At 38.7% G+C, this 25134-nt stretch overlaps 1 protein-coding gene across 1 annotated transcript; it reads right to left on the bottom strand.

Annotated features, from left to right (window-relative positions):
- Nucleotides 1–17590: 17590 nt before the first annotated feature.
- cxcl12a (chemokine (C-X-C motif) ligand 12a (stromal cell-derived factor 1)) lies at nt 17591–24506 on the bottom strand. The gene is made up of 4 exons (XM_047350613.1): nt 24367–24506; nt 22843–22960; nt 21522–21605; nt 17591–19031 (listed from the first exon to the last, which is right to left on the bottom strand). The coding sequence occupies exons 1-4, from the start codon at nt 24431–24433 to the stop codon at nt 19004–19006; spliced, it is 297 nt and encodes a 98-aa protein (XP_047206569.1). The 5' UTR covers nt 24434–24506; the 3' UTR covers nt 17591–19003.
- Nucleotides 24507–25134: the final 628 nt, after the last annotated feature.

The raw sequence follows: 25134 nt of genomic DNA on the forward strand, positions 1-25134 counted from the left end.
AGGATCCTGGCGTAGGTTCCTGTGGAGTCCAGGTGCCGGAGGATGAAGTGAAGGGATAAGTTGACTGCATCATCTACAGACCTGTTGGCTCTGTAGGCAAACTGCAGGGGGTCCAGGAGGGGGTCGGTGATGTCTTTTAGGTGTGAGAGCACAAGGCGCTCAAAGGACTTCATCACCACAGAGGTCAGGGCGACGGGTCTGAAGTCATTAAGCCCTGTGGTCCTTGGCTTCTTGGGAACAGGGACGATGGTGGAGGACTTGAAGCAGGCTGGCACATGACATGTCTCCAGTGAGGTGTTAAAAATGTCTGTGAAGACTGGAGACAGCTGATCAGCGCAGTGCTTCAGGCTGGCTGGTGAGACAGAATCCGGTCCAGCAGCTTTCCGGGGGTTCTGTCTCCTGAAGAGTTTGTTGACGTCCCTCTCCTGGATGGAAAGAGCCGTCCTCGGCGTGGGTAGGGGGCTGGTGGGGGGGAACTTCAGGGTGGGGGTTGGAGGTGCCAAGGCCCCTCTTGAGGTTGGGGAGGTGGGGGTGGTGGATTGTGGCTGCAGCTGTTGGGGGGCGTTGTGGGGGATGGACATACGAATCATCCAAGTTTTCGCATAAATTTACTGCAGTTTTATATACTTGACTCTCAAAATATAATAATTATTATATTATTATTTCCTCACAACATAAACATTAGGTTTGCACCTTCATTTATGTAAGCAGAATGAAAGAGTACAAGAGGAGAATTTCACTGGCTTGTTCCAAAGGAACCTTTGCTCTCATAAAAACATGGGTGTTTGGAATGTGTCTCTCTCAGCTTTGCACATTAGACAGAAAGCATCTGTAAATAGCAATTTTCAAGTCTTACTGCAGATTCCTAATTGATTTAGGTCTGGACTTTGACAGGGCCATTCTAACACATGAATATGCTTAGGTCTACCATTCCATTGTAGCTTCGGCTTTATGTTTAGGGTCAATATCCTGCTGGAAGATGGAGCTCCACAACAGTCTCATGTCTCTTTCAGCCCCCAACATGTTTCTCCTGTGCTTAGCTCCATCCATCTTCCCATCTACTCTGAATAGCTTCTCTGCTGAAGACACGTCACTTCTTATGGCTTTCTGTCAGCATTTGGTTTCTTATAGCCTATCTTCAGTGAAGTAAATAAAATTTGTTGAGTGAACAACTAATACTTGTAGAGTCAATAGATTATCCCACATAAGCTCTTAGTCAGTGCAGGTCCTCAGAGGAAATGGTCATCAGAGCAACAACAGCTCTGTTAGCTGCTTCTCAAATTAATGTTGTTTTTGCCTGGCCTGTGAGCTTAATGACATCCATCCATCCATCCATCCATCCATCATCCATCCATCCATCCATCCATCATCTATACTTGAACCCTAAAGAAATTAAATGTACTACATTACTACATAAAGGCCACTTCACAAAGAAATTTAAGGTTGTCTCATGAGCTTGTTTTTACTGTGCAGTCCAAATATAGCAATGGATTTTTTCCATCATTTGGAAAAGTAAAGTCTGCATTTTTCTGTGTGTGAAGCGAGATTTATTTTAAATGCTTGTGACAGTTTGAGAAGAAACAACTCACAGTCTAGCCACTTGTTGCAACTTGGGAAACACCCTCACAGTAACTTAAAGAGCCAATTCACATCTGGGTAGCAATGCACACTTTTTACATTTTCTTTTTAAGAAAGCAAAACATCCCTCCTCATGCTTTTTTGCAGTGTCTGTATAAGAGAAGCTGACTACATTTATTTGAAAACAGCATGAAAAAAGGTATTACAATTTCTTACTGAAATGTAGTGGATGAGTGAGAAAAGCATTTCTTCTCTATCAAGTTTTGATTTAAGTGATTAAATACTTTCTTATGATGCTGAAAATGTTGGTTTGGGTTTCTTGTTTCTTTTTTGAATCTGCACTTTACCAGTTTTTTTATTTAAATAGAGACAGAAATTCAAACTCTGAGCACTTACGACTAACAATTGCTGCCCGTTCTATTCAGTGAAGATAAGAAACAGTTGTTATGTGTGGATAAATTCCACCTATATTTGTTTATGTAGCTTACTTATAATTTCTAAAATCATTATTTGTTTTGCAGAGAACCATTTTCCTACTTTCTTTGTATCTGTGAAGGATTATTTGCAGCTGTTAGATAACAGAGTGCAGTGCATGTCTCTTTTTAATTTATATCTTTTCTTTTATATCTTTGCATGAGTGATTTTGTGTCAGTGCCAAAGTGCACATAATTTATGCAAGTAAAGGTAAATGGAAACATTTAAGTCTGATGAAGCACTGTACTATTGTATATGTAAAATCAGTTCACTTTCATATAGCAGCCAAAGACATGGTGGGGGGGGAGAAAAATTGTGTGCCAAGTCCATCTTTGTAATTTCCTTTGTGTATTTTATTTAGTCGGCTTGCTTAGCAGCATTGTGATTTTGAAGTTAATCTCTATCCTCTTACTTAAGTTGACTTTTGTACCTAGACTGACTTTGATGAATTATTTTACTGTTTAAAAAAAGTCGATGTCAAAAAAATAAAAATCTAAATTCACCAAATATTTCATACCAGACTGATAAATAATTTTTTTCAGTCTGGATATTACAAAGCCTTTGTTCTAGATTCTTTGACGTGGTTTTTGGTAAACTGCAACAGAAACATGGTTTGTCTGTCTGTGAGGTTGGATTCCCCACTAACAAGGTTTTGTGAAATCTGCCAGATGGATGGAAACAAATTTGGCAGTGAGTCTCCAAGCTGGACGGTCCTTATAAGAAGCTGTTCTACTCGTATGTTTGCAGCTTCTCTTGTTTTGTGTGTATCCTGTGGTTTCCATGTTGGGCTTGTGGAGTTGAGGGCAGTTTGTGAAAGAAGAAAGGTGTAGCTGGAGGTGCCAGCTGTGAGATGTGAGGTTGTGCTGGATTTGGATAATCTTCTTACACTGTGGGATTTTAAAAATTTTATAAGACTATTGCGTGACACACTTTGCAACCTGGATCTAATAAACTTTGGTGCGACGTCATCTTTGATGTGTGCATATTGTACGATGACTGTTTAATATTAATCGGTTACAACATACAGCAATTTGCAATGGCATCAGCAGGCGGTGCATCAGTGGGTCAGCGTACACCATCCATCTGTACCGCCAGAGACAACCACAACAAACACAAAGATTCTAAATATCATTCTAAATATCTGACACAGTCAGATATTTATCGCAGGGTATCTCTGGTCGCAAGCTGCTAACAACGGACATCTCTGAACGTGACTCACAGGAAGACCGCAGATTTAAGCACCATGACGAAAGAGTCCTTTATGATTTTCCTACAATTCTCGTCTTTTGTTTGTGATGGCACAATTTAGCACAGTGTATCCTCACAAAGAGAAGACAGGGATGCAATTAGAATGAGCTTCAATGAACATCTTAGGGTTAGAGTTAAAGAAGTCTCCCCCTGGGATCTGAACCTGGTGGTGGACGCCTGAGGAGATTTGGAAGACGTTTGGAAGCAAGATGGTGGAGATGGGGTGGAGGAGGGTCAAAGTATAGCTGAAGAACGGTTAGTTCCATGGTTGAAGATCTTTTAAAGCGGAGTCTTGAAACATGATTGGCAGGGGAGAAATGTGTACTTGACGCTGATTGGTGGAGCAGAGCCGCATGAAGGAGTAATGAGAAGCTGGAGGTGATGGTGAGTCTTCCATGTTGAATTGTCGTTTAAACTCCATAAGTCACAAGTGGCCAAGATCCCTTACATCATGAAAGAAGAGCCTCTCCCTGATGTAGACATTTGAAAATTATGTATATATATATATATATATATATATATATATATATATACAGGGGTTGGACAATGAAACTGAAACACCTGTCATTTTAGTGTGGGAGGTTTCAAGGCTAAATTGGACCAGCCTGGTAGCCAGTCTTCATTGATTGCACATTGCACCAGTAAGAGCAGAGTCTGAAGGTTCAATTAGCAGGGTAAGAGCACAGTTTTGCTCAAAATATTGAAATGCACACAACATTATGGATGACATACCAGAGTTCAAAAGAGGACAAATTGTTGGTGCACGTCTTGCTGGCGCATCTGTGACCAAGACAGCAAGTCTTTGTGATGTATCAAGAGCCACGGTATCCAGGGTAATGTTAGCATACCACCAAGAAGGACGAACCACATCCAACAGGATTAACTGTGGACGCAAGAGGAAGCTGTCTGAAAAGGGATGTTCGGGTGCTAACCCGGATTGTATCCAAAAGACATAAAACCACGGCTGCCCAAATCACGGCAGAATTAAATGTGCACCTCAACTCTCCTGTTTCCACCAGAACTGTCCGTCGGGAGCTCCACAGGGTCAATATACACGGCCGGGCTGCTATAGCCAAACCTTTGGTCAATCATGCCAATGCCAAACGTTGGTCTCAATGGTGCAAGGAGCGCAAATCTTTGGCTGTGGACAATGTGAAACATGTATTGTTCTGTGATGAGTCCACCTTTACTGTTTTCCCCACATTCGGTAGAGTTACGATGTGGAGAAGCCCCAAAGAAGCGTATCACCCAGACTGTTGCATGTCCAGAGTGAAGCATGGAGGTGGATCAGTGATGGTTTGGGCTCCCATATCATGGCATTCCCTTGGCCCAATACTTGTGCTAGATGGGCACTGCCAAGGACTACCGAACCATTCTTGAGGACCATGTGCACCCAATGGTTCAAACATTGTATCCTGAATGCGGTGCACCAATAAACACAGCAAGACTGGTGAAAGATTGGTTTGATGAACATGAAAGTGAAGTTGAACATCTCCCATGGCCTGCACAGTCACCAGATCTAAATATTATTGAGCCACTTTGGGGTGTTTTGGAGGAGCGAGTCAGGAAACGTTTTCCTCCACCAGTATCACGTAGTGACCTGGCCACTATCCTGCAAGAAGAATGGCTTAAAATCCCTCTGACCACTGTGCAGGACTTGTATATGTCATTCCTAAGACGAATTGACGCTGTATTGGCCGCAAAATGAGGCCCTACACCATACTAATAAATAATTGTGGTCTAAAACCAGGTGTTTCAGTTTCATTGTCCAACACCTGTATATATTTTCGTTGTCCGATGAGCTAACCCCTCCCTCCTACTTCCCTATGTCTAATGGGATTGCTCAATCCAGCTCTCCATCTAACTGGTCTGGACTTCCCTAAACCTGAAGGATCTTACTAAGCAGGTATACTGAAATTTCTGTTTAAGCTGGTGTCGGGAAATGACTCGCCTAGCCTCTGACAGCCTTCATCCAAAAGTCTCGCCCTTCTTCAACCGGAGGTCCGGGCGACCGAGTAGCCTATCGCAGCCATCCACACCTTCGACAGTCACTTTTGCTCACGGCTGCTCATTCCCTAATTTTACAACTGGCTCTTGGTATATGGGCTAAGTTAATTTTAGTAGCTCAGCACGAGCCCCAAGGGCGCTGTTTTAACAAACTTGACTAAGGCAACCTATGAAAACTACCTAAAATATCTTAGAACCAGGCAACAAGACTTTTTACCACCAATGAAAAACCAACAATACGGTGACTCAAATATTTGAATGTCCACGATTTAACTAGACTTTTATATGCTTTCTTTAATTAGTAATGCTTTTGCAGGGGTCAGTAACAGCTTGAATTCGGCAACACAAAATAATTTCCATAATAGAAATGAATCAATCAACTCAACCTGTCTTTCCCTGATGCTGAAACTAGTGGGTTTGAAGAGGCTTTGAAGACGGAGGCTCATCCATGCACCTGATGGAGAAGTTTCTTCTGGTAACGAGTGGTTTCTTGAAGGGAATATGACTTAATCTTCAGATTTCTTCCTTTAAGTGGCAGGCACTGATGCTCCAGACTTTGATGGTTAAGCAGGATCTTTGTTGTTATTTGTCTCCAAAGACAGTAGTTTACAGAGGCTGAAGAGTTGAAGGAAACCCAGGGACATAAATGAAGTTGATTCAGGACTTCCAGAAGCCTGAAACTTAGAGCAATCAGCTGTTCACCGATCAAGTTCACTTCTGTTGTCTGGATTAAAAGGCTTTAGATGAAATCAGATTCTTAATTTTGAGGCACAGTCCTTTCTGGGTCCACGGGTTGATCCTCTTTTTTAATGCAGTCAATCAGTGGGGCTGTGTCTCTGTTCCTTTTCCATCCAAGCTTATTTTCTCCGTCAGATCTTGTTCGCTGGTCTTCTGCGAGGAAACAACCCCGTTTTTGCTCTCAGCATTGTTTTTATGATGCCTTCACCTGTCAGGCCCTTATTAGGCTTCTTAGTTATTGCGCAACCTATTCAGCTCGGCTTCTTGATTATTGCTCAATACTTTAGTCATGGTCATTGTGACCTACTGATTCTGCTTCTCAGCCTTGGAGATGCCAATAATAGCCACGCTGGTCTGTAGTCGCATCCTCCCGTCGCTGTCAGCATGCAGCTGGCTCTCGTCACTCCTTGTCATCCTCCAGTTCTTTCCCTAATCTGCTCAGTTTTAAACTTTACATAGTATTACACATTCCATTCTTCAGCTTTCTGCATTCACTTTAAAACACAGTTGCAAAACCATCACTTCATTCTTTTTATTCATGCTTTACAAATGATTAATGTTATATTTCTTTCATATATAGCTGATTGAGAATGTCAAACCTTAATGTTTTTCCTCTAATTCTCAGTTCTTAACCACATTTCAATCATACATCTTTTAACTTTTTAATCAAAGACTACTAATTCTATTCAATACATGTGAAAAAATATGAAATCATCATACATCATTTCTTTGGATATACTTGTTTATATTTTTGCAAAAGATAAGACAGATAACATGTGGCAGATAATATGTGGCTCCACACAGGCCTCTCCAGTCTCTCAGCTCCAGAATATGAGAACATGCTTGTTTCACTCCTCACTGCTTCAACTGTGTGTTTTACAAATTATTGCATGAATTACACATAAGGATATAAGGATATTTATTGTAACTTTTATGGAGTTAACTGTGAGCAGTTACTAAATGTTGCATGTATTACATGGAAAGATCTCACCTTATTTTGACAATATATATATATATATATATATACACAGTACTAGGCAGGAGTGAAAAAAATGTTGTAAACAAAGAATGCTTTCAAAAATGGAAGTGTTGATCATTTATTTTCATCAATCAACAAAATGCAGTGAATGAAGAAAAGAGAAATCTAAATCAAATCAATATTTAGTGTGACCACCATTTGCCTTCAAAACAGCATCAATTCTTCTAAGTACACTTGCACACAGTTTTTGAAGGAACTCGGCTGGTAGGTTGTTCCAAACATCTTGGAGAACTAACCACAGATCTTCTGTGAATGTAGGCTTTCTCGCGTCCTTCTGTCTCTTCATGTAATCCCAGACACACTCCATGATGTTGAGATTAGGGCTCTGTGGGGGCCTTACCATCACTTCCAGCAAGTCTTGTTCTTCTTTACGCTGAAGCTAGTTCTTAAGGACTTTAGCTGTATGTTTGGGTTCGCTCACATAGCATTTTGTAAATTGATAGAAATAAACAATCATCATTTACATTTCTGAAAACAGTCTTTATTTTCAACATTTTTTCATACCTACCTCAAACTTTTGCACAGTGCTGTATATAACTGCATGTATGCCAATATTCAGACAGACGTTGTAATTTCTGCTCCTTTTCTGATCAGGAGTTATGTACATGTATATGTATATGCCAGCGAATTTCTTCTAACAAGTTGCCAGAATAACTCACTTTATATTAGCGAGCACCATGCAGTGGTTGTGTAAGTCTCATTTTTCTTCACACAATAAGTCAGTGTTCTACTCATCAGGGTTTAGTTGCACTACACTAATGTGGCAATAGTTATTCCAAGGATGCCGTCTCTCATATCACTCAAAATGTATGTGTCAGTCTACAGTTAGATTTCTGACAACAGTGCTTTGAGTGCCTTGTTGCTGAAAAGCTCTATATAAATAAACTTGACATGACATGACTTGACTTAAAATATTGACTAAAATATTACCTTACGTTAATGCTACATGTGGTGGTTGGAAGTCAAGTTAAAATACCAATATACAATCAGACAGCAGCTCCAAACACTGAGTGCTTTATTTCTGCAATCCCAGGCAACACAAATAAAACCATATACGTCATCATCCATATATGTAGGGAGGGGTGGCTCCAAAGCCTCCGTGGTGTGTTTTCAAACTGTTTATCTGTTTTGTAAAAGATTGGAAAGGCAGATTGTAGATTTTTTGTGTTTTATACTTTCAGTTTTTTTGGATAAAAAATATGTTAATAGGCCTTCAAAAACTGACTCTTTGGTAATAAACACATTTGAATTGTTAGTTCTGTATTTATCTGTGTAATTCTTGCTTTAGAAAATATTCTTTTGTTTGAGCAATCATTACACATAGTCACATCAAAATGTGAACTGTGATTTAAAATAATTAAAAAGGTTATCGAAAAACTTAAATCAAAGTTGGAACAGGAATTCACTCCTACAGTAATGAAAATACGGATTTTTATTTTTTTATTTTAAAGTAGTTAGTTAGTTTTGTATCTATCTGGTCATAAACACACAAAAAACGTCCTTTGTTTGAGCAATCATTACACATACTCATGTCCAAATGCCCACCTCCAACTTATTTTAAATGTTCCCTGTCCAATTTAAAATCAACTCAAAGTAGCAAAACTAACAACCTAATGGAAAAAAGACAAATTCAAATATTTTGTGGGGTATCAGTTACATCGAAATTCCACTCAGATGTGTTGTGACTGGAAATTATGTTTGCTCACTTTGTTTCTACAAAATCAAATTGTCTGAGCGGGGAACAATGTTGGTGGATAGTATTAACCATCAGACCTCCCTGACTGGTACATATGGCCAGCATGCTCAAGCACTGACTCACACTTCAGGCCAATAGAAGGGTCTCTATATAATCACTCATGGTTGAAAAGAAAAAGCTCTGAGATGAGACCAGTAGACCAGTACAGTCTGTGGGATTCATCTTTAGATAATAGTATGATTGTGCTTTTTTCTTTATGTCTGGTCACATCCATTATGGTCTTAATTGTCCCTCTCTTTAAGTGTCAGATGGTGAGCAGAGCCTCATACTGGTGACATTCAAAACATCGTTCACAGACAGATCTGACAATGATGATGTGGGTGATAATCCTAAAAGGAATGGAGATGAGGGGGAAGCACAGTGTGAGATATGTGGGTAAGGCTTAAAGTTGATAATGTTTCAGCTTCTCTGGGCCCCACAAAAAGAGGCCTCCTACTGTCCCCTTGACTGTGTGACTCCTTTGTGTGTCATCCACAACCAGCACTCCACGTTTGGGTTTGAAAACACACTTGAAGATTTTCAACCATAGCTGGTGTTTTTACGGGACGCAATCTGTACAGAGATGGATGGTGTTGGGGCTCATAACATTGGTAATATTAACACATGAAAGGTAAAGAGACTGCAGGAGGGCCATTTTTACCTCTCATAGAGGCCCCTCTATTAGCCCCCCAACTCTTTGCAAACAGACACACACATGACGCTGCTTGTTGGTCACTTTCAACGTCCGCTGCAGTTGCTCATTCCCTGAAGAAGTTCAAGCTGAATAATTTTGTCATAATTATGATTAATGTTCTGCTGGGTCACTGGCAGTGTTAATGCGCTTCACAACGCCGACTGCCCCTCCTTCACACAATCAGCAGGTAATTTACAAATCATTTTTTTGAGTTGTGGTAATGGCCAACAAGTCATTTGACACTAGAACAGCTACAAGTGTTCTAATGTTTCCCTTTGGGAGCATGAACTTAGTGCATACGGCGCCCCAGGACAGTGGCCTGGTGTGGGGCTGGGGGGTGTTTAATGACAACAGGAAAGAGCAGAAGGTTGAAAAAGAGCAGAAGGAATGGGTAACTGTGATTTCAAAGAATTTAAAAGGCTGTCGAAAAACAAATCAAAGTCAGAACAACATTTCACTCTTGCAGTAAAGAAAAGATGGATCCGGTGCTAATGACTATACATTAAAAAAAGCCTGCAAAGAGCTCTGGCCTGCAAACTCCCAAATTGACATGTCTACATACCAGAGATACCAGCAAGGTTTTCTGTTTTTGCCTTATTTCCTGGCAAAATGTGTTTTTTTCGATTCCTCACCATATATCTTTAAAACATAACCAGGTTGACTGAAACAGAAGTAAAAGATTTTATCACATCAGTGGGATGGTTTAAGATTTTTAAAGTGAGCTTCTGCTAAAAGGGTATGAGCAGTTAATATTTTCCTGCAGTAGATAACTCTCTGAGAACCTTCATGTAGTATAAATCTAAATAATTTGGGCCAAAGTTGACTTATTATGTTAATACAAGCTCAATCTCAAAAACATTTATAATAGTTTATGCAACATTAGTTTCTGAACATGGAAAAGGGAGAGTTTTGTGCACCAAAAAATGAACTTCCAGATCTCCGGGGTTTTCTTAGAAAGAAAACGTTTTAACTTTGTTCTTTAAATTTGAATAATAAACATAATTTGTCTGCATTGTTTGATAATTCAATTGGAAATAATGTAGCTGAATTTGAATCTGTATGATTCGATTGAACTGACTTTGTAAAGTGCCTTTAGACAACATGTGTTTTGAATTGCTGATATATAAATAAACTGAAATAAACAGAACTGAATTGAAAAGAACGTTATGCATTTCCAGTCAAAATAACTCTCTGATATATACATAAAGTGGTTTGCAATTCAGTACAATTGTGTTCACATAAACCACTATAATATTTTAGGTTTTTGGACCACTGTAAAATGTATATTCTTAAACTATGGTGCAAATCTGAGTTTAAACCCAAAGCAATAATGGAAGTAGTTGAGACACCCACTGCCCCTCGGCCAGTACAGTGATTAGTAACCATCGAGACTGAACCGAGGCCAGTAAGGAGACATTGCTGACCAAGGCATCTCATTGATTTCTTCAGAAACATTTCTCAGGAGATGTTTCACCACCCCGAAGAGCTGTCTGATCTCTTTCATCTCAAGGAAGACATGAACATCTGAATAAGAAAAAAGGCTATTATGTTACATAATATATTTTGTTATCTTTCAAATCAGAAATTACATTTTATTTGTTAACAGTACCTTAGAATTTGTATTTGATTTAAATGGACTTCAAAATGTGCAAATGATTTACAGAGGTCTTTGGCTAATGTTTAAAGCAAGGTCAGTTTCCTTTCTTCAGGCTCCAAATTAGATAAATGTATCATGAAATTCTTCCCTGTCGTTGCCCTATTGCTCTGTGTCAGAGTTTAAAACAGAGTGCCAAGGGATTCAGGGAAGACAAACATTCAACCAGAAAAAAGCAAAGCTCAATCCAGGTTGACAGCCAAGTGTCTGCCCCGCAGTAGCTGACCTTGTTCTCTGAGCTAATTGGAAACTGGGGTCAATGAGAAAATGTCAAGTTTCCCAAAGAGAGATCAAAAGTCAAAAGGAAAATTATTCACTGTGTCCAACGACACATTGCTTTGTAAATAAACAATTTACTTAAAGGTTCTATTTAAAGGATCAAAAGATATGAAAAGAGAGAAATTCCTTTACATAAATTGCATTTTACAAAAGATTGCTACATGTGAAAACATTTATAGCCTTATTAAACCAGTTCAGTTTATCTACACAAGTGAGATCTCAGCTTCATAGTTTTTTCTAGGATTTTGTTCCTGTGTTCATTGTATACCTAAGGTAGAAAAATTAAACTGGTGTACTTAACAGCTTGTCAGAAGAGACAGGCCTAAAGTCTATTTCATTTATTCAGATAAAGTTTTTTATGACCTTGTTTGTCTTACATGTGTACACCACAGATGTACGTACTTAAAAACTGACCCTGGACAACATTACCATTTTGTTGTTTTTAATATAAACATACATATTTGAGAGCAATGTTCTATGGGACCTTCCTAAAGTGGTTTTCTATGACCCCCATTTCCCTCTTCCTCACATATACTCACAGACACAGTGATATTTTATATTTCCATGCCTTATATTCATGACGAATAACCGATAAGTGGTGTTTCATTGGTCGAACATCTGGGAACCCTTGCAGCTAAAAATGGTGGGAATACGTGCCATAAGTTAAATGAGCACAGATACCACATCCCTCATTATTGTGTCATTCCTTCCATATCACATTACAAATCTTTATTCATCTTTCAAGGTGTCAGATTTTACTCCAACAATGTGGTCAAACTCTGAACCCCAGCAGAACTTTGAAGAAAATTCCGGATATAGGTTTCATATGTCTTCTCTTGTCTATTTCATTCTTCAGTCCTTGGCTCTTGCTAAGATGATGTGTCTGTGTCTAGTTCTTCAGTTTTCCAAATGTTTTCAAACATTTTTGCAATTCTGTCAATCACAGAACCCATCTACATACTGTTTGATGACATTGTCTCTGGTAAAAACACAGCTGCCAAGGTTTTTCGGCTTACATTGTAGCCAGGGGTCGGGTATAAGAGACTTTTTCTGTCAGTGTTTCTCACCTTTTAATCCTAAAAAATATTTTGCCATGCTCCCATACATTTTTCTTTGCTGCTTACTTCACCGTCCTATAACAATCCTTTGATGATGACATCAGTAATACAACGTTCCCCACAATCTACAGAATTTCCATATAATTGTGGGAGGTTTCATCGCCTCTACCACTAGTTTGAGCCTTACAGTGGATGAGGTAACATCGTCTGGATTTTTATCAGCTTATCAGCAGCATGAAAGGATGCAGGTGAGAGGAGTTTTTGCATAGATTGCTATGTATCACTAAGAATGGCATTTAGCACCATAATTGTGGTTCAGTACTCTGTGAGAATATTTCAATGAGTGCATTTAAAAAAAATCATGCTCAGAAATGTTTAGATCACTTTGAGCAGATCACACTGAAGCACTGAAGCTTGTTTTTTCTGAGACAATTATATTATGAACTACATGAGCCGCTTCTTGAGCTTTTTCCTCCTCTTCCTTGTTCTCATCCTCCTCCCTCCTCATCGCTAAACATAATGCCAGAGCATCTGTTTGATCATGCCACAGACACATTTTGCCTTTAAACTGCAGTCTAAAAAACTCCTGCAGTCTCTTAGTGCCCAGCACAATGTCCAGTTTGGACATTTTCTGCTAAATCCCATCTGGGAGCCGTAATTCAGTGAATATACAGCTCATACTGATCTCCATGTGTGAGGAGCTTGAGAATGGTGTTTTTTTGAATAGTATTTTTTTATGTGACAGTATGGTGCTGCTGTAACACCGTTGCAATGCAGCAAGAAGGTCGTACATTCAAATCCCAGGGTATCTCTGCATGACGGTTGCATGTTCTCCCAATGAATGCATTGGGTATCTCCAGGTAATACAGCCTACTCCCACTGACCAAAAACATGCGTGCATGCATGATTGTTAGTCCTGATTGTCTCTGGGTTGCCCTATGATAGACTGGCAACCAGGATACACCCCACTTCTTGCGCAATGAGCCAGATAGGCACCAGCCACAGTGCGATCATCCAAGAATAAGCAGGTATAGACAGGTATAATGGATAGATGGATGCTTCTTTACTTATGGAGAGTAAGGATTCTTCATTTCAGCTGCTTGGTCATATCCGTCTTGTTGCGGAGCGTTAGGACTTCATGGGTCAATCCATTACATTAATCATGCAGCCAATGTGGTGTGGGTGTGATTAGGTTGTAGCCTTTAACATGTAGCCAGCATAGCCAATCCTCAACCAAATTCTTTGAACAATTAATGTGGATGCCCACAGCTAAAAGTCACAGATAATCTGCTACTGCTGTCTCACCACAAACATTTTTTGTATGCTTGAAACAGCTCCATCATGCATAATGGTACAGCGTTCTTGAGGCACCCATGTAGACGTCTCAAAGATCCTCCAAGGACCATCCATGTTTTGGCTGCTTTTCAACACTGTGATGGTGTCTTAGTCCGCTGGGCTTAGTCTACAAAAGCTAAGTAGTAGACCTTCTGTTGCAAAAGCTTACTAAGTGTATATTTAAATCTATGTGTGTTAACAGAGATATTTCATATTTAAACATGCCATATTTTTACTCTGTAATCTCAAGCTGGATTTTCTATTTAAACCTTTACGCATTGAGGGACTTTTTATCATCTATAACACTGCACTAAACCACAGCTGAATATATTTTTTTAATAAGTGCTTGTCTCTCGCTATTAGTGGTGATTTTCTGAAACACTGTGGGTGTGCAGATCTATAGCATGTTTATTTAGGATCGGTGCCCAGTTAGCTTCAAGAATAAACAAGGACCCCAGATGATATCTGCCAAACATTCATATAATCACGATGTTCTGTTCCACTTCAGCAAACTTGATGTGGAGATGCATTAGTTTTCTTTTTTAACACGTCTCCTTAACCTTCTATAACCTCTTGTTCAATCAAGACTTTACTGAAACATCTTTATACATTAGAACTGCGTTGGTTCTCAAGTACAGCACATTTTGCGTTAGTAAAACAGCTTTGCAAGCTTTACATTTTGAAAATTGGTTTGATGTATTTACCTTAGCGTTTTCAGTTTGAAAGCATATTTTGTTCTCATAGAATTTAAAGTTAATACTTTACACCCCCGCTATACATTACCGGAGGCTTCAAGACACCAGTTAAAGCACCTGCATAGTTTAACTGGTGGGTGGAGGAACTGATCCTAGGAACACAATGATGTATTATGAGATATTACAAACAACGTCTTTGTATTAGATATATTTTTTATGTGCTCCTGTGCAGCCCACACTCACTTGTCAGTATTGTAATCCGGTAGGATAAATTAAGATATGGATGATAAAAAGGAAATGACATTTGGCTTTGTAAGTCTTAAAGTGAAATTATTTGAAGTAGCTCAAGTGAACAAATACAGGTGCAGACAAACATATTGGTACCCTTCCACAATAAACAGAAAAACAAAAGTCTCTGAAAAAGCTTTAATTGCTTCCCATCTAGTTTAGTGCACATTTACCACAAATCAGGGTTTGCTTTTGATGAGTGATTCAGCTGAATATTTCACATCAGTAAAAATGGCATTAGCAAAGAAAAATAGTTGTTTTTCATAAAATATTTTGTGGCCGCGCCCTTTGCAGCAATAACTTTCAACGAGAAATCTGAACTTAATAAAATGATGTCTGCATTTCCCAGGTAGTTTGGTCCACTGCTCTAGAGTGTCTCCAGATAGGAATTTTCTGATCTATAAATGTTCATGAGGACTAAGATCTGAGCACATGGATGGCCATTGATTAATAAAACAGTGTTTCTTTTTCTCAGCCAGTCCTTTTAGCCATACAGTGCTGTGAAAAAGTGTTTTCCCCCTTCCTGATTTCTTTTTCTGCATGTTTGTCAGACTTAAGTTTTTCATACCAAACAAACAAATTTAAATACTGTTTTAAGTGAAAATTTTATTTTTAAGGGAGAAAATAATCCAAACCTACATGGCCCGGTGTGAAAAAGTGATTGCTCACCCATTAAAACATAACTACTGTGGTTTATCACATCTGAGTTCACTTTCTGTACCCATACCTAGGCCTGATCACTGCCAATCTTGTTCTTAATCAAGAAATCACTTAAATTGGACCTGCCTGACAAAGTGAAGAAGACCAAAAGATCCCCAAAAGCTAGACATCATACTGAGATTCAAAGATAATGAGGAACAAATGAAAAAGAAAGTAACTGAGATCTTTGTTTGGAATGAGTTATAAAGCCATTTCTAAAGCTTTTGGACTCCAGCAAACCACAGTGAGAACCATCCACAAATGGAGAAAATATGGAACAGTGGTGAACCTTCCCAGGAGTGGCCAGCCGACCGACCAAAATGACCCCAAGAGCGGAGTGATGACTCATCCAAGAGGTTGCAAAAGACCCCACAACAACATCCAAAGAACTGCAGACCTCACTTCCCTTAGTTGAGGTCACTGTTCATGTCTCCACCATAAGAAAGAGACCGGGCAAAATGGCCTGCATGGCAGAGTTCCTAGATGAAAACGACTGCTGAGCAAAAATAACATTAAGGCTCATCTCAATTTTTCCAGAAAACATCTTGATGACCCTCAAGACTTTAGGTGAAATACTCTGTGGACTGACGAGACAAAAGTTGAACCTTTTAGAAGGTGTGTCCCGTTACATCTGGTGTTAAAGTAACATTGCATTTCAGAAAAAGAACATTATATCAACAGTAAAATCTGGTGGTGGTAGTGTGATGGTCTGGGAATATTTTGCTGCTTCAGGACCTGGAAGACTTGCTGTGATAAATGGAACCATGAATCCTGCTGTCTACCAAAACATCCTGAATGAGAATATCCCGCTATTTGTTTGTGACTTTAAGCTGAAATGATCTTGGGTTCTGCAGCAGGACAAAGATCCAAAACACACCAGCAAGTCCACCTCTGAACGGCTGACAAAAATTAGATGCTGTGGCATGATCTTAAAAAGACCGTTTGATGCACCAGAACCCTCTAACGTGGCTGAATTACAACAAGATGAGGGGGCCAAAATTTCTCCACAGTGCTGTAAAAGACTCATCGCAAGTTATCACAAATGCTTGATTGCAGTTGCTGCTAAGGGTGGCTCAACCAGTTAATAGTTAGAGGAGCCAAGATCAGCAACTGAGACGGCTTCCTGATACTAGACAAGACACCTTGGTAGTTTTAAGATTTTATTGTGCTCTGCAAAGTTTCAAGATTTCTCGTGCACAAAAAGCAAAGCCACTCCAAAACAAAACCAAGCCCCCTCCATGTTTAAAGTATGCATTGTTTTTTTACTTTGAAAGCATTATATTTTCAGCTTTAATTTTTTTCTTTCTGTAAACATGTGACTCACCAAAAAGCCCCGCTTTTGTCTCATGTGTCCAAAGGTTTTTCTCCTAGAAACATTGGGGCTTTTCCGCATGCTTTTTGGTGAATTCTTGTCTGGCTTTTTGTGTCAATAGTGGAGCCTTCCCGGGTCTTCTTCAATAGAGCCCATTATGATTCATAATGCAATAGATAGTGCAATCAGAAAATGACAAACAAGGTGCTGAATCTTAACATTACTGTTCATACCTGCAGACTTTTGTGAGTCATTTAGTTGGGTGATTTTCCACTTTTGCCTGTTGAAACAGCTACTGTTCCTCTTGCTGTGGGTCAGCCTAGACATCAGTACTAATTGACTCTAAAATGAGCCACCACTTGTATCCCTTTATCTATCCTTTATGCTTCAGTCAACACACCACCCTCACATCACTGCTGCACTCTGCCTCACAAAATGCCCTAGGAGGGGAGTTAAAAGTTCATTTCTTTTAGCTCTAATGTTTTCTTAATAGCTGCTTGTTGAGTTAATAGTTAAATCACAGTCAGGATCATTGTTGTTGCCTTTAGTTTGCCCTTGCGAGGAGAGCCAAACACATGGTCTTACATGAAAGGCTTGCACTTACCCTCTGACCTTTGGATTCAGTAACATTTTAGCAGCTGCATGTCCACACTGAATGTAAAGAGTAACCTAGATGAGGAGTGTATTAGTTTTTGTGCTGTTGGGTGCAAGTGTAATTATGTAGCATGTACAGGAAACGACACATTACAAATTTACAAAGATTTTCTTTTTTTTTTTTTTTTACTCAACAGATGTATACAAGTTTTACAATATAAAAAGCTGCATGGCTCAGTTGTGAGATTACAGTTCCTTCATTTTAAATGTTTGAATGCAATATAAAAATGTGTAAGAGTACAAAAATAAAACATTTGTATATCGTTAATATTACATATGAACGGGAGAGTAAAATGAATACATGGATAAATCTCCCAAATTTAAACAGTTTGCTGCAGCTAAACATTCAGTGATCAAAAAGACCTAAACATAAAAAACCAGGACAGAAGTAAGCAAGCAGAGTAAGAGAGAGATTTGCTGTCAACACATGAATACATCACATTTAAAGTGCATCACTATATGCATGGCGGTTCTAGGTAGTCACATTCATGTACATTTTAAGACTACTTTCTCTGCAGCTCCCAGTATTTCTCTGTGTGTTAACTGGTGGTGGAGACACTGCTGTCAGATTGTTGTGCATCTTTCTTTAACACAAACCAAAAGGTTATAAAGTCTGCCAGATGTGACTGGGGAGCATTACAATTTGTTTTCCAGGCTTCTTGTTAACTGATTCAACTTTATGGTTCCAGTAAATTTTAACGTATTGGCTGCTCAAATGAAACAATTTAGGAACCAGATGTTCTTTTTTTATTTGCAACAAGTTAAGAAAATAGCACAAGTGGATAAATCACTAAATCACAGCAATAGCTCAGGAAATGCCCCATCTTTACTGGCATCCAAATTTCCATTACTAACATTGGAATTGACATTTTTATAAGGCTTTTATGCACATCTTATGTTCAGTCTGGCATAGCTGGCACCCACCTAAATTCCTTGGTGCCAATTAGCTTGTTTGTTCTTTTGAAAAAGGAACCACTCATTGGTCACAAACCATCAGGATAAGCATGTTTAGAATGAGATATATTTCCAGATTAATAAACAGGGGGGATGTTGGGATATACATCCCTCCTCTTTAAACACTTGACCCTCAGGTTAGATACATTTTTCTTTAATGACATAAAGGCCAGAAGGACTACTGAACCTCCAAAAATATTTACTGTTGAATGGCAAATCAAAAAGTATATACAAATTTGGCAAAACATACATTCAGATATTCTGGCACTTTGCAGTAAGAATATTTGTTATAAGTGGGGATAGAGAAGATGATTCCAGGAACAGGTGTTCATCATGAAGAGTTGGAGTCTCAATCCATGCAAAAGAGCTGCAGCAGAGCAGCTAAGATAAGTGCTGTACGACATACCAGAAGATCTTGCATTTTTACGACATACCAGAAGATCTTGCATTTTATATATATATATATATATATATTTATATATATATATATATATATATATATTTATACGTGATGCTGGCCAAAATTCGCAGGAGTGACTGGGGAGGATCTCTTGAAGACATTTTACTTGGCCTGCTTGGATTTTTTCATCCTGGAACAGAAGAGCAAATGTAATATGAAGATGATGATGTCCAGCCTATAAGGCAAGGTAAGTTTATTTGTATAGGATCATTTACACACAAGGGAATTCAATATACTTTACAAGGTAATAAAAAAGGAAAGTTTAAGAAAGTAACAATAAATGTATGCATTACATTAAAAGAAATGTTTCAGTGCAATCTTAAAACATATAAATGGCTAAATCTTTTGATTCTCAGCTTAATTCGCTCTGATCAGTTGCGACGTCATAAATCAATTTTTTTCTGACCAGTGAACCATACCAGGTCAGTCAGTTGGTTTGTTTGTTCAAATTGTTTGCCTTAATTAAAAAAATGTGACCTCTTTTTGTGAGCTCAGTATTAGAAGAGAAAAAAGTCTTTTTTCCTAATAATTCCTGTAACTCCTCCTTCCTTTCAACTTGGTCCATCACAGTCAGGAAACATTTAGCATAGCAAGTGATTAATATACTTTCTATGCGTCCTATGCGACTCTTAGCATCACTGAGTATAGCTGAGTGCTAATTCTTAACCTTGCATGCATGAGACTAAAAAACAATGACTTCTGTCTTTTCAAAGCTGGAGGTAATTCCAAACCATTTACTCATCGATTTAATGGGTACACTGACTCAGTGACTGTAATAGATTGTTGTCTTATTGTAGTGTTTCTCCAAAGTTTACAGCCTTGAGGCGAAGGTTTAGACAAACAATGACACAAAGACTTAAAGGAATCAAGAATCATGGTATTAATATCAAAGATTTTCAACAGAACTGAATTAAGTGATCCAAATGCTTTTATTGAAAACATAAAGGCAACATTACACCGATGCTGCTAAAATAAAATATTGATTATTACAGATATACTAATGTTGCTATTTTAATATAAATGCACACATAAACAGAGAATGAGAGAACAGGGGAGAGTATTGACAGTCAAGCTCTTTAAAGTCCATCACCTTTTTTATCTCAATCAGCTTCTTTTAGCTAAAACTAAATAAAAAAATCAAGAATTCAATTCTCATTCAGTCACAGCAATGAAGCAAAAATTAACACCCACTGAATTTAGAAAAAGGTTTAAGTAAATGTGCTCATTGCACAAAACGGATCAAAATGCTCATCTAGGAACTTATGCCTTGGACCAGAATTTTCCATTTTGTTGGAGGTTAAAACAAAACCAGCAGAGGACAGTGCCCACATTCTTCATTTGTTGGCCAAACAAAAGAAAGTCAGAATAACGATTTAGTAAATGTTTAAATTAAAAGTATCAACAATTATGTTACTAGTACATAATAAAGTCTACGATATATATAACTGCAAATGTACTAGTAAGAAATAAGTTTAGCATATCTCAACATCCCCAATTTGTCCTAAGAAGAAGAATGTTTGAGAAAACTTGATTGTGGATAGATGGAAAGCCAGGTGTGTGTGTGTGTGTGTGTGTGTGTGTGTGTGTGTGTGTGTGTGAACTCTGCAGCATGATGCAAAGAGAAGAGGAGACAATGTACACAGAGAAATGACATGCTGTGGTGTAAACAGGATCTAGACAACATAAGACCATTTAGTGGGTTTGATAAAAGAACCAGGTATAGTCTTGTTCCATAGGAAAGGTAACCTTAATGGCTTGCTAAGCCATGTATAAATCCTTCTGCAGAAACTGTATATAAGAGCATTAACTTTTCAAAGAGGGTGGGCTCTTTATTTATGGATAGTGAAACATTTTTTATAAAAAAAAAAGCAACAATCGTTTATTTTAGTAGAACAAAGGCCAACACGATGCGTGCAGTTCAGCTTTGTGCATTTCACATAATGTGAAAAAGTTTATCCTTTTCTACTCCCCTTTGGCCGCACGTGTAATTGGAAACACATTAAGTCCTGATCTATTGTCAACAAAGTATAATCTACTCTTGACGCAGGCCGTTTTTATATGCAGTGAGCAGTTCACACCTTGCCAAGTCAAGGGCTCAGCAATCATCCCTGAGACAGCTTGACTGCAAGACTGTGAGTGCATTAATCAGGTTTTGGGTGCATACGGTAGCAGTTAAATTGATGTATGAATGTGTTAAATTTGGGCCTTTTTCAATGTTTTTTTTTTTATGTTTTCATACTGCACCTGACAGTATCATTATTATAGCTAATATAACATTATACCTTTATGTTGTTCTGTGTATGAACCCACAACAGCATTTTTTTCAGTCAAATTAAATTGAAAGCAGTTTGAAAGTGGGTGTCTTGTCCCTCATCAAACCACAGCTTTTGTGCCAAAGTGGAATTAGTCTGTACTCCCACTTGGTCATGTAGCTGCATGTTTTGAATTTGAGCAATTAAAACCCGTCTCTCTGACAAAGGTCTGTCAATGGGTTGTCCAAATGAGCATTTGTGTATTGTCTGCTTTAAATCTCATGAGTTGAAGTGAGTTGACGGTACATTTTACAAGTTAAAAACCAAAAGGTGCAGATGGGAATGCGTATTGTGTAGCTGGTACTCACTTGTTGATGGCGTTCTTCAGGTAATGCTGCAGCCACCGCATCTCTGGGTTCAAACACACCTCCTTGTTTGACTTCAGCTTGGCACTGATTGCAAAAAGAGAAGAAAAAATGAAGTGAATTAAACCAAATTAGCATCAGCAGTGGGTATTTTGACACTCTTATCAAACAGACTGAATTAACATGGTCTTGTTAGTTTGACAAAACCCAAAAATAGTTTCTTGCAGAAATTTCTGTAACTTGAGATAGTGTTGCAGATAAAAATGAGACCTGCTCCGGTAGATAATCTATCTCTTTTTAAGCTCATTGGATGATTATTATTGGGTTCCTTTCTCTTTATATGTTTTTGAAAGACCTGCAAAGTATTTTATACAGAAGCACCACAACATCGGTAAATCTGTATTATGGTGACCAGAATCAGTTGATTTTCAGCTTGGTTAACTCTGATCAGTTGGGACCTCATTAATCCATTTTCTTCTGATGAATGAACCATACCAGATCATGCTAACAGCAATACTCTTCATTCTTCGTCTTATGAATGTGAATACTGATGGAAGATCACTCAAATCTAGCTATTTTCTGTATATATAAAGTGTTTAAAATTAAGTCAGAGAATGCACATAAGAAGCTATTTAAAAATAATCTGTACATTCTGCATGCTAAGATATGTCTGCAGTTTATTAAGGCTGCAGAAGAGGAAGAGAGAGCAAGACTTTGAGGAGATAACCGAAAGGCTAAATGGAGTATAGCAAAGATGCGGTCTGTCATGGAACTGGCTGGATAGGTAATTTATGGCAGCGTTCAAATCTCATTTTTTTGCTGATTTTAGATCGTATCATCTAAAATTGGCATCATTACAAAACAAAGATCACAAATTGGCCTTAAAATCTACTAACTTAAAATGACTCTGAAGTTCTGACTTCTACAACGGACTATTTTGTGCTTTCAGTGCAGTGTAAAAATTTGCTTCACACAAACTGTAACAATAAACAAAACCTTTTATTCATGTTTTCCTGCTAAAACCCAAACTGCATCCATTGCCCTCCTTTTCCCTTCAACCCTACTCTAAATTATCACTTCCTGTGGATGCCTCAGTGAGCCAGTTGTACAAACGTCTCACTTTCTGAGTGTATGTGTGAGCGAGTGACAGAGGGGCGTGTGTGTACATATGCATGCGTAACTCCTTTATCTGGCTTGTCACTTCTCGGAGATTGATGGTGAGAAACGACAAGAAAAACTGTCTGAGCTTTCAGAGTGGAGTAAGAAAACAAGTTACTTTTGAATTAAAAATTAATACACAAAATAAATAAATAAAAACACTTACATCACTTGGAAGGGGCAGTTAGGTGTGTGGAGGAATCTGAGCTCCCGGATCAAACCCTTTGGGAGGGTGTTAACGGTTGCACGACAGTAGCATCGCTCCACCAGGCTGATGGGCTTTGCTGTTGTAGCAAAAGGGGAGATAAGTCAGACAAGACAGGTTTTACAGAAAAGGATCTTTACAGCAAGCGATAAAAGACTGAACTACTGATTGCATCAGGAAATTTAGATTAGAAATGCCCTGTTGAAAAGAAGCATGATTAAACATATATTAAACAAACAGATAACTTGAAAGATCTCCAGAAAAGAAACTAAATCACACACAGCCACCCTTTTATGAACTGACAAGCTGAAGCATGAGTCCAGCACTCTAATCAGCTAAAAATCAACAAGTCATGCATGGTTCTCTTTAGATTTGCAGTCATTATTACAGCTCATTACTTTCCTCCTGCAGGGTCATAAAACCTGCAGGATGACCACCTGTGAAAAAAATTCGATCTTATCCGTCATTAATTCATGCTTTGATTCCACACAGAGGAAGCATCAGGATGCAAAAATGCTGAACTGTTAGCATAATTTTGTACTGTGTGGTCCGATGTGATATAGGGGCATTCCGTTACAGCGTTGGGCTTCCTGTTTATGCATAGATGTTCACGGTTGATCTATGTGGAAAAATAAATACAACATGTTTTCTCAAATTTCCTTTATTCTAATTGCAAAGTGTAAACGAAACGATTCTCTAAAATGATATAAACCCAGACCTTGGGGTATTTCAGAAGAAACAATTAGAAGAAAAGCTTTAAGTACCTCTTGTGCAGACATTATTTAAGACTAGCCCGATTTCACATTGCAGGGGCAGCAGATGGCTGGACGTGTCGCAGCAGATTAAATTCTATGCAAATGATTTTTTACACCTGATCTAACGGGTATTACCATGATAATAATAGGGTATCAGTCAACAGAAGGGATGACCGGTGACGCCGCGCTGACTAGCGTTCGTAACGCACAGCTTGTGCGTAATTATAAAAAAACAAAGGATGACAGGCGTTGGTCAGAGATCAAACGGGGAATTAGCCTCCTTCTGCAGCCTGAGCCACATGGGTGGTTTGTCGGCGCTTTTACGCACGGCGGAAAATTAACCTCTCCACGCTTCAAAATAATCCCACACGCACATTAAATACGCAACTAAAACTTAAATTATGAGTTTATAGGACGGTATTAAAAGATCTGCACGAAAATCGGCCCCGTTTGCCCTTAAAATGCCCGAGGATGCATTTTCTAGAAGCCATTTGATCATTAATTTAGATGAAAACGTGTGCAAAGCTGCGCATTCACTTAGAAACGTGAATACATTTTCATGAATAAATCGATTATAAATAAACAAAAAGAATGCAAATTGCAAAAATAACTAATAAAAGACATTTTCTTGTGCATTTATATCTATTATAATTCCTAATATACTCAATTAACAACAAAACAAAGTTCAGACTGAACTCGAGTCATAAATAAGCAAATAGTAAATCCATACCATCAGATGGAGGTGAGTATATCACCACGGCCAATGTAGCCACGACAGCCAGCAGCTTCATATACATCTTTCTGCGTTTAAATCTCCGCGTTCCGGTCCTGTTCAGGGTAGAGTCCAGAGGAACTGTGCCAGTGGGGACGCTGGTGGAGAGTAAAATTACGCACCACAGTCAAGCCACAAAGACAAAAGAAGGTGGCTTCCGGTAGACATAAAAATAAAAGCCACAAAACAGAACATGCGGAGTAATAAAGGGAATATGTCAAGCAATCACAAGCAAATACTGAGTAGTTAAGCAAATAGATTTGGAGAGATTTTATTTTAGTTTTGAAGAAACATTTTCCTGTTGCTGTGGGGTTTGGCAAAACCACCAATACCCACATGCATACTTGCACACACACAGCACAGCTTTTATTGATAATTGGTTGATTGATTTGTATTGCAGTGTTGCAATTTATGGCCAGATTTACAGTGCATGGTGATGGCAGCGAATATTAAAAATATTACATGACCAACAGAGTTCATAGCACATATGAAGATGCACCTTTTGCCCCTTTTTTTGTAAAGTACCGGCGATAACATGTGTTGTGAAGAGGCGATAATCAGTCAGTCTTGTATACCGCTTCCTCCATTGCGGGTCACGGGGAAGCTGGTGCCTATGTCCAGCAGTCTATGGGAGGGAGGCAGGGTACACCTTGGACAGGTCGCCAGTCCATCGCAGGGCAACACACAAACAGCCAAGCACACACTCATTCACAACACTGTTAGGTT

The sequence above is a fragment of the Girardinichthys multiradiatus genome, chromosome 22, assembly GCF_021462225.1.
Source record: "Girardinichthys multiradiatus isolate DD_20200921_A chromosome 22, DD_fGirMul_XY1, whole genome shotgun sequence".
In the NCBI taxonomy this organism is placed as follows: domain Eukaryota; kingdom Metazoa; phylum Chordata; class Actinopteri; order Cyprinodontiformes; family Goodeidae; genus Girardinichthys; species Girardinichthys multiradiatus.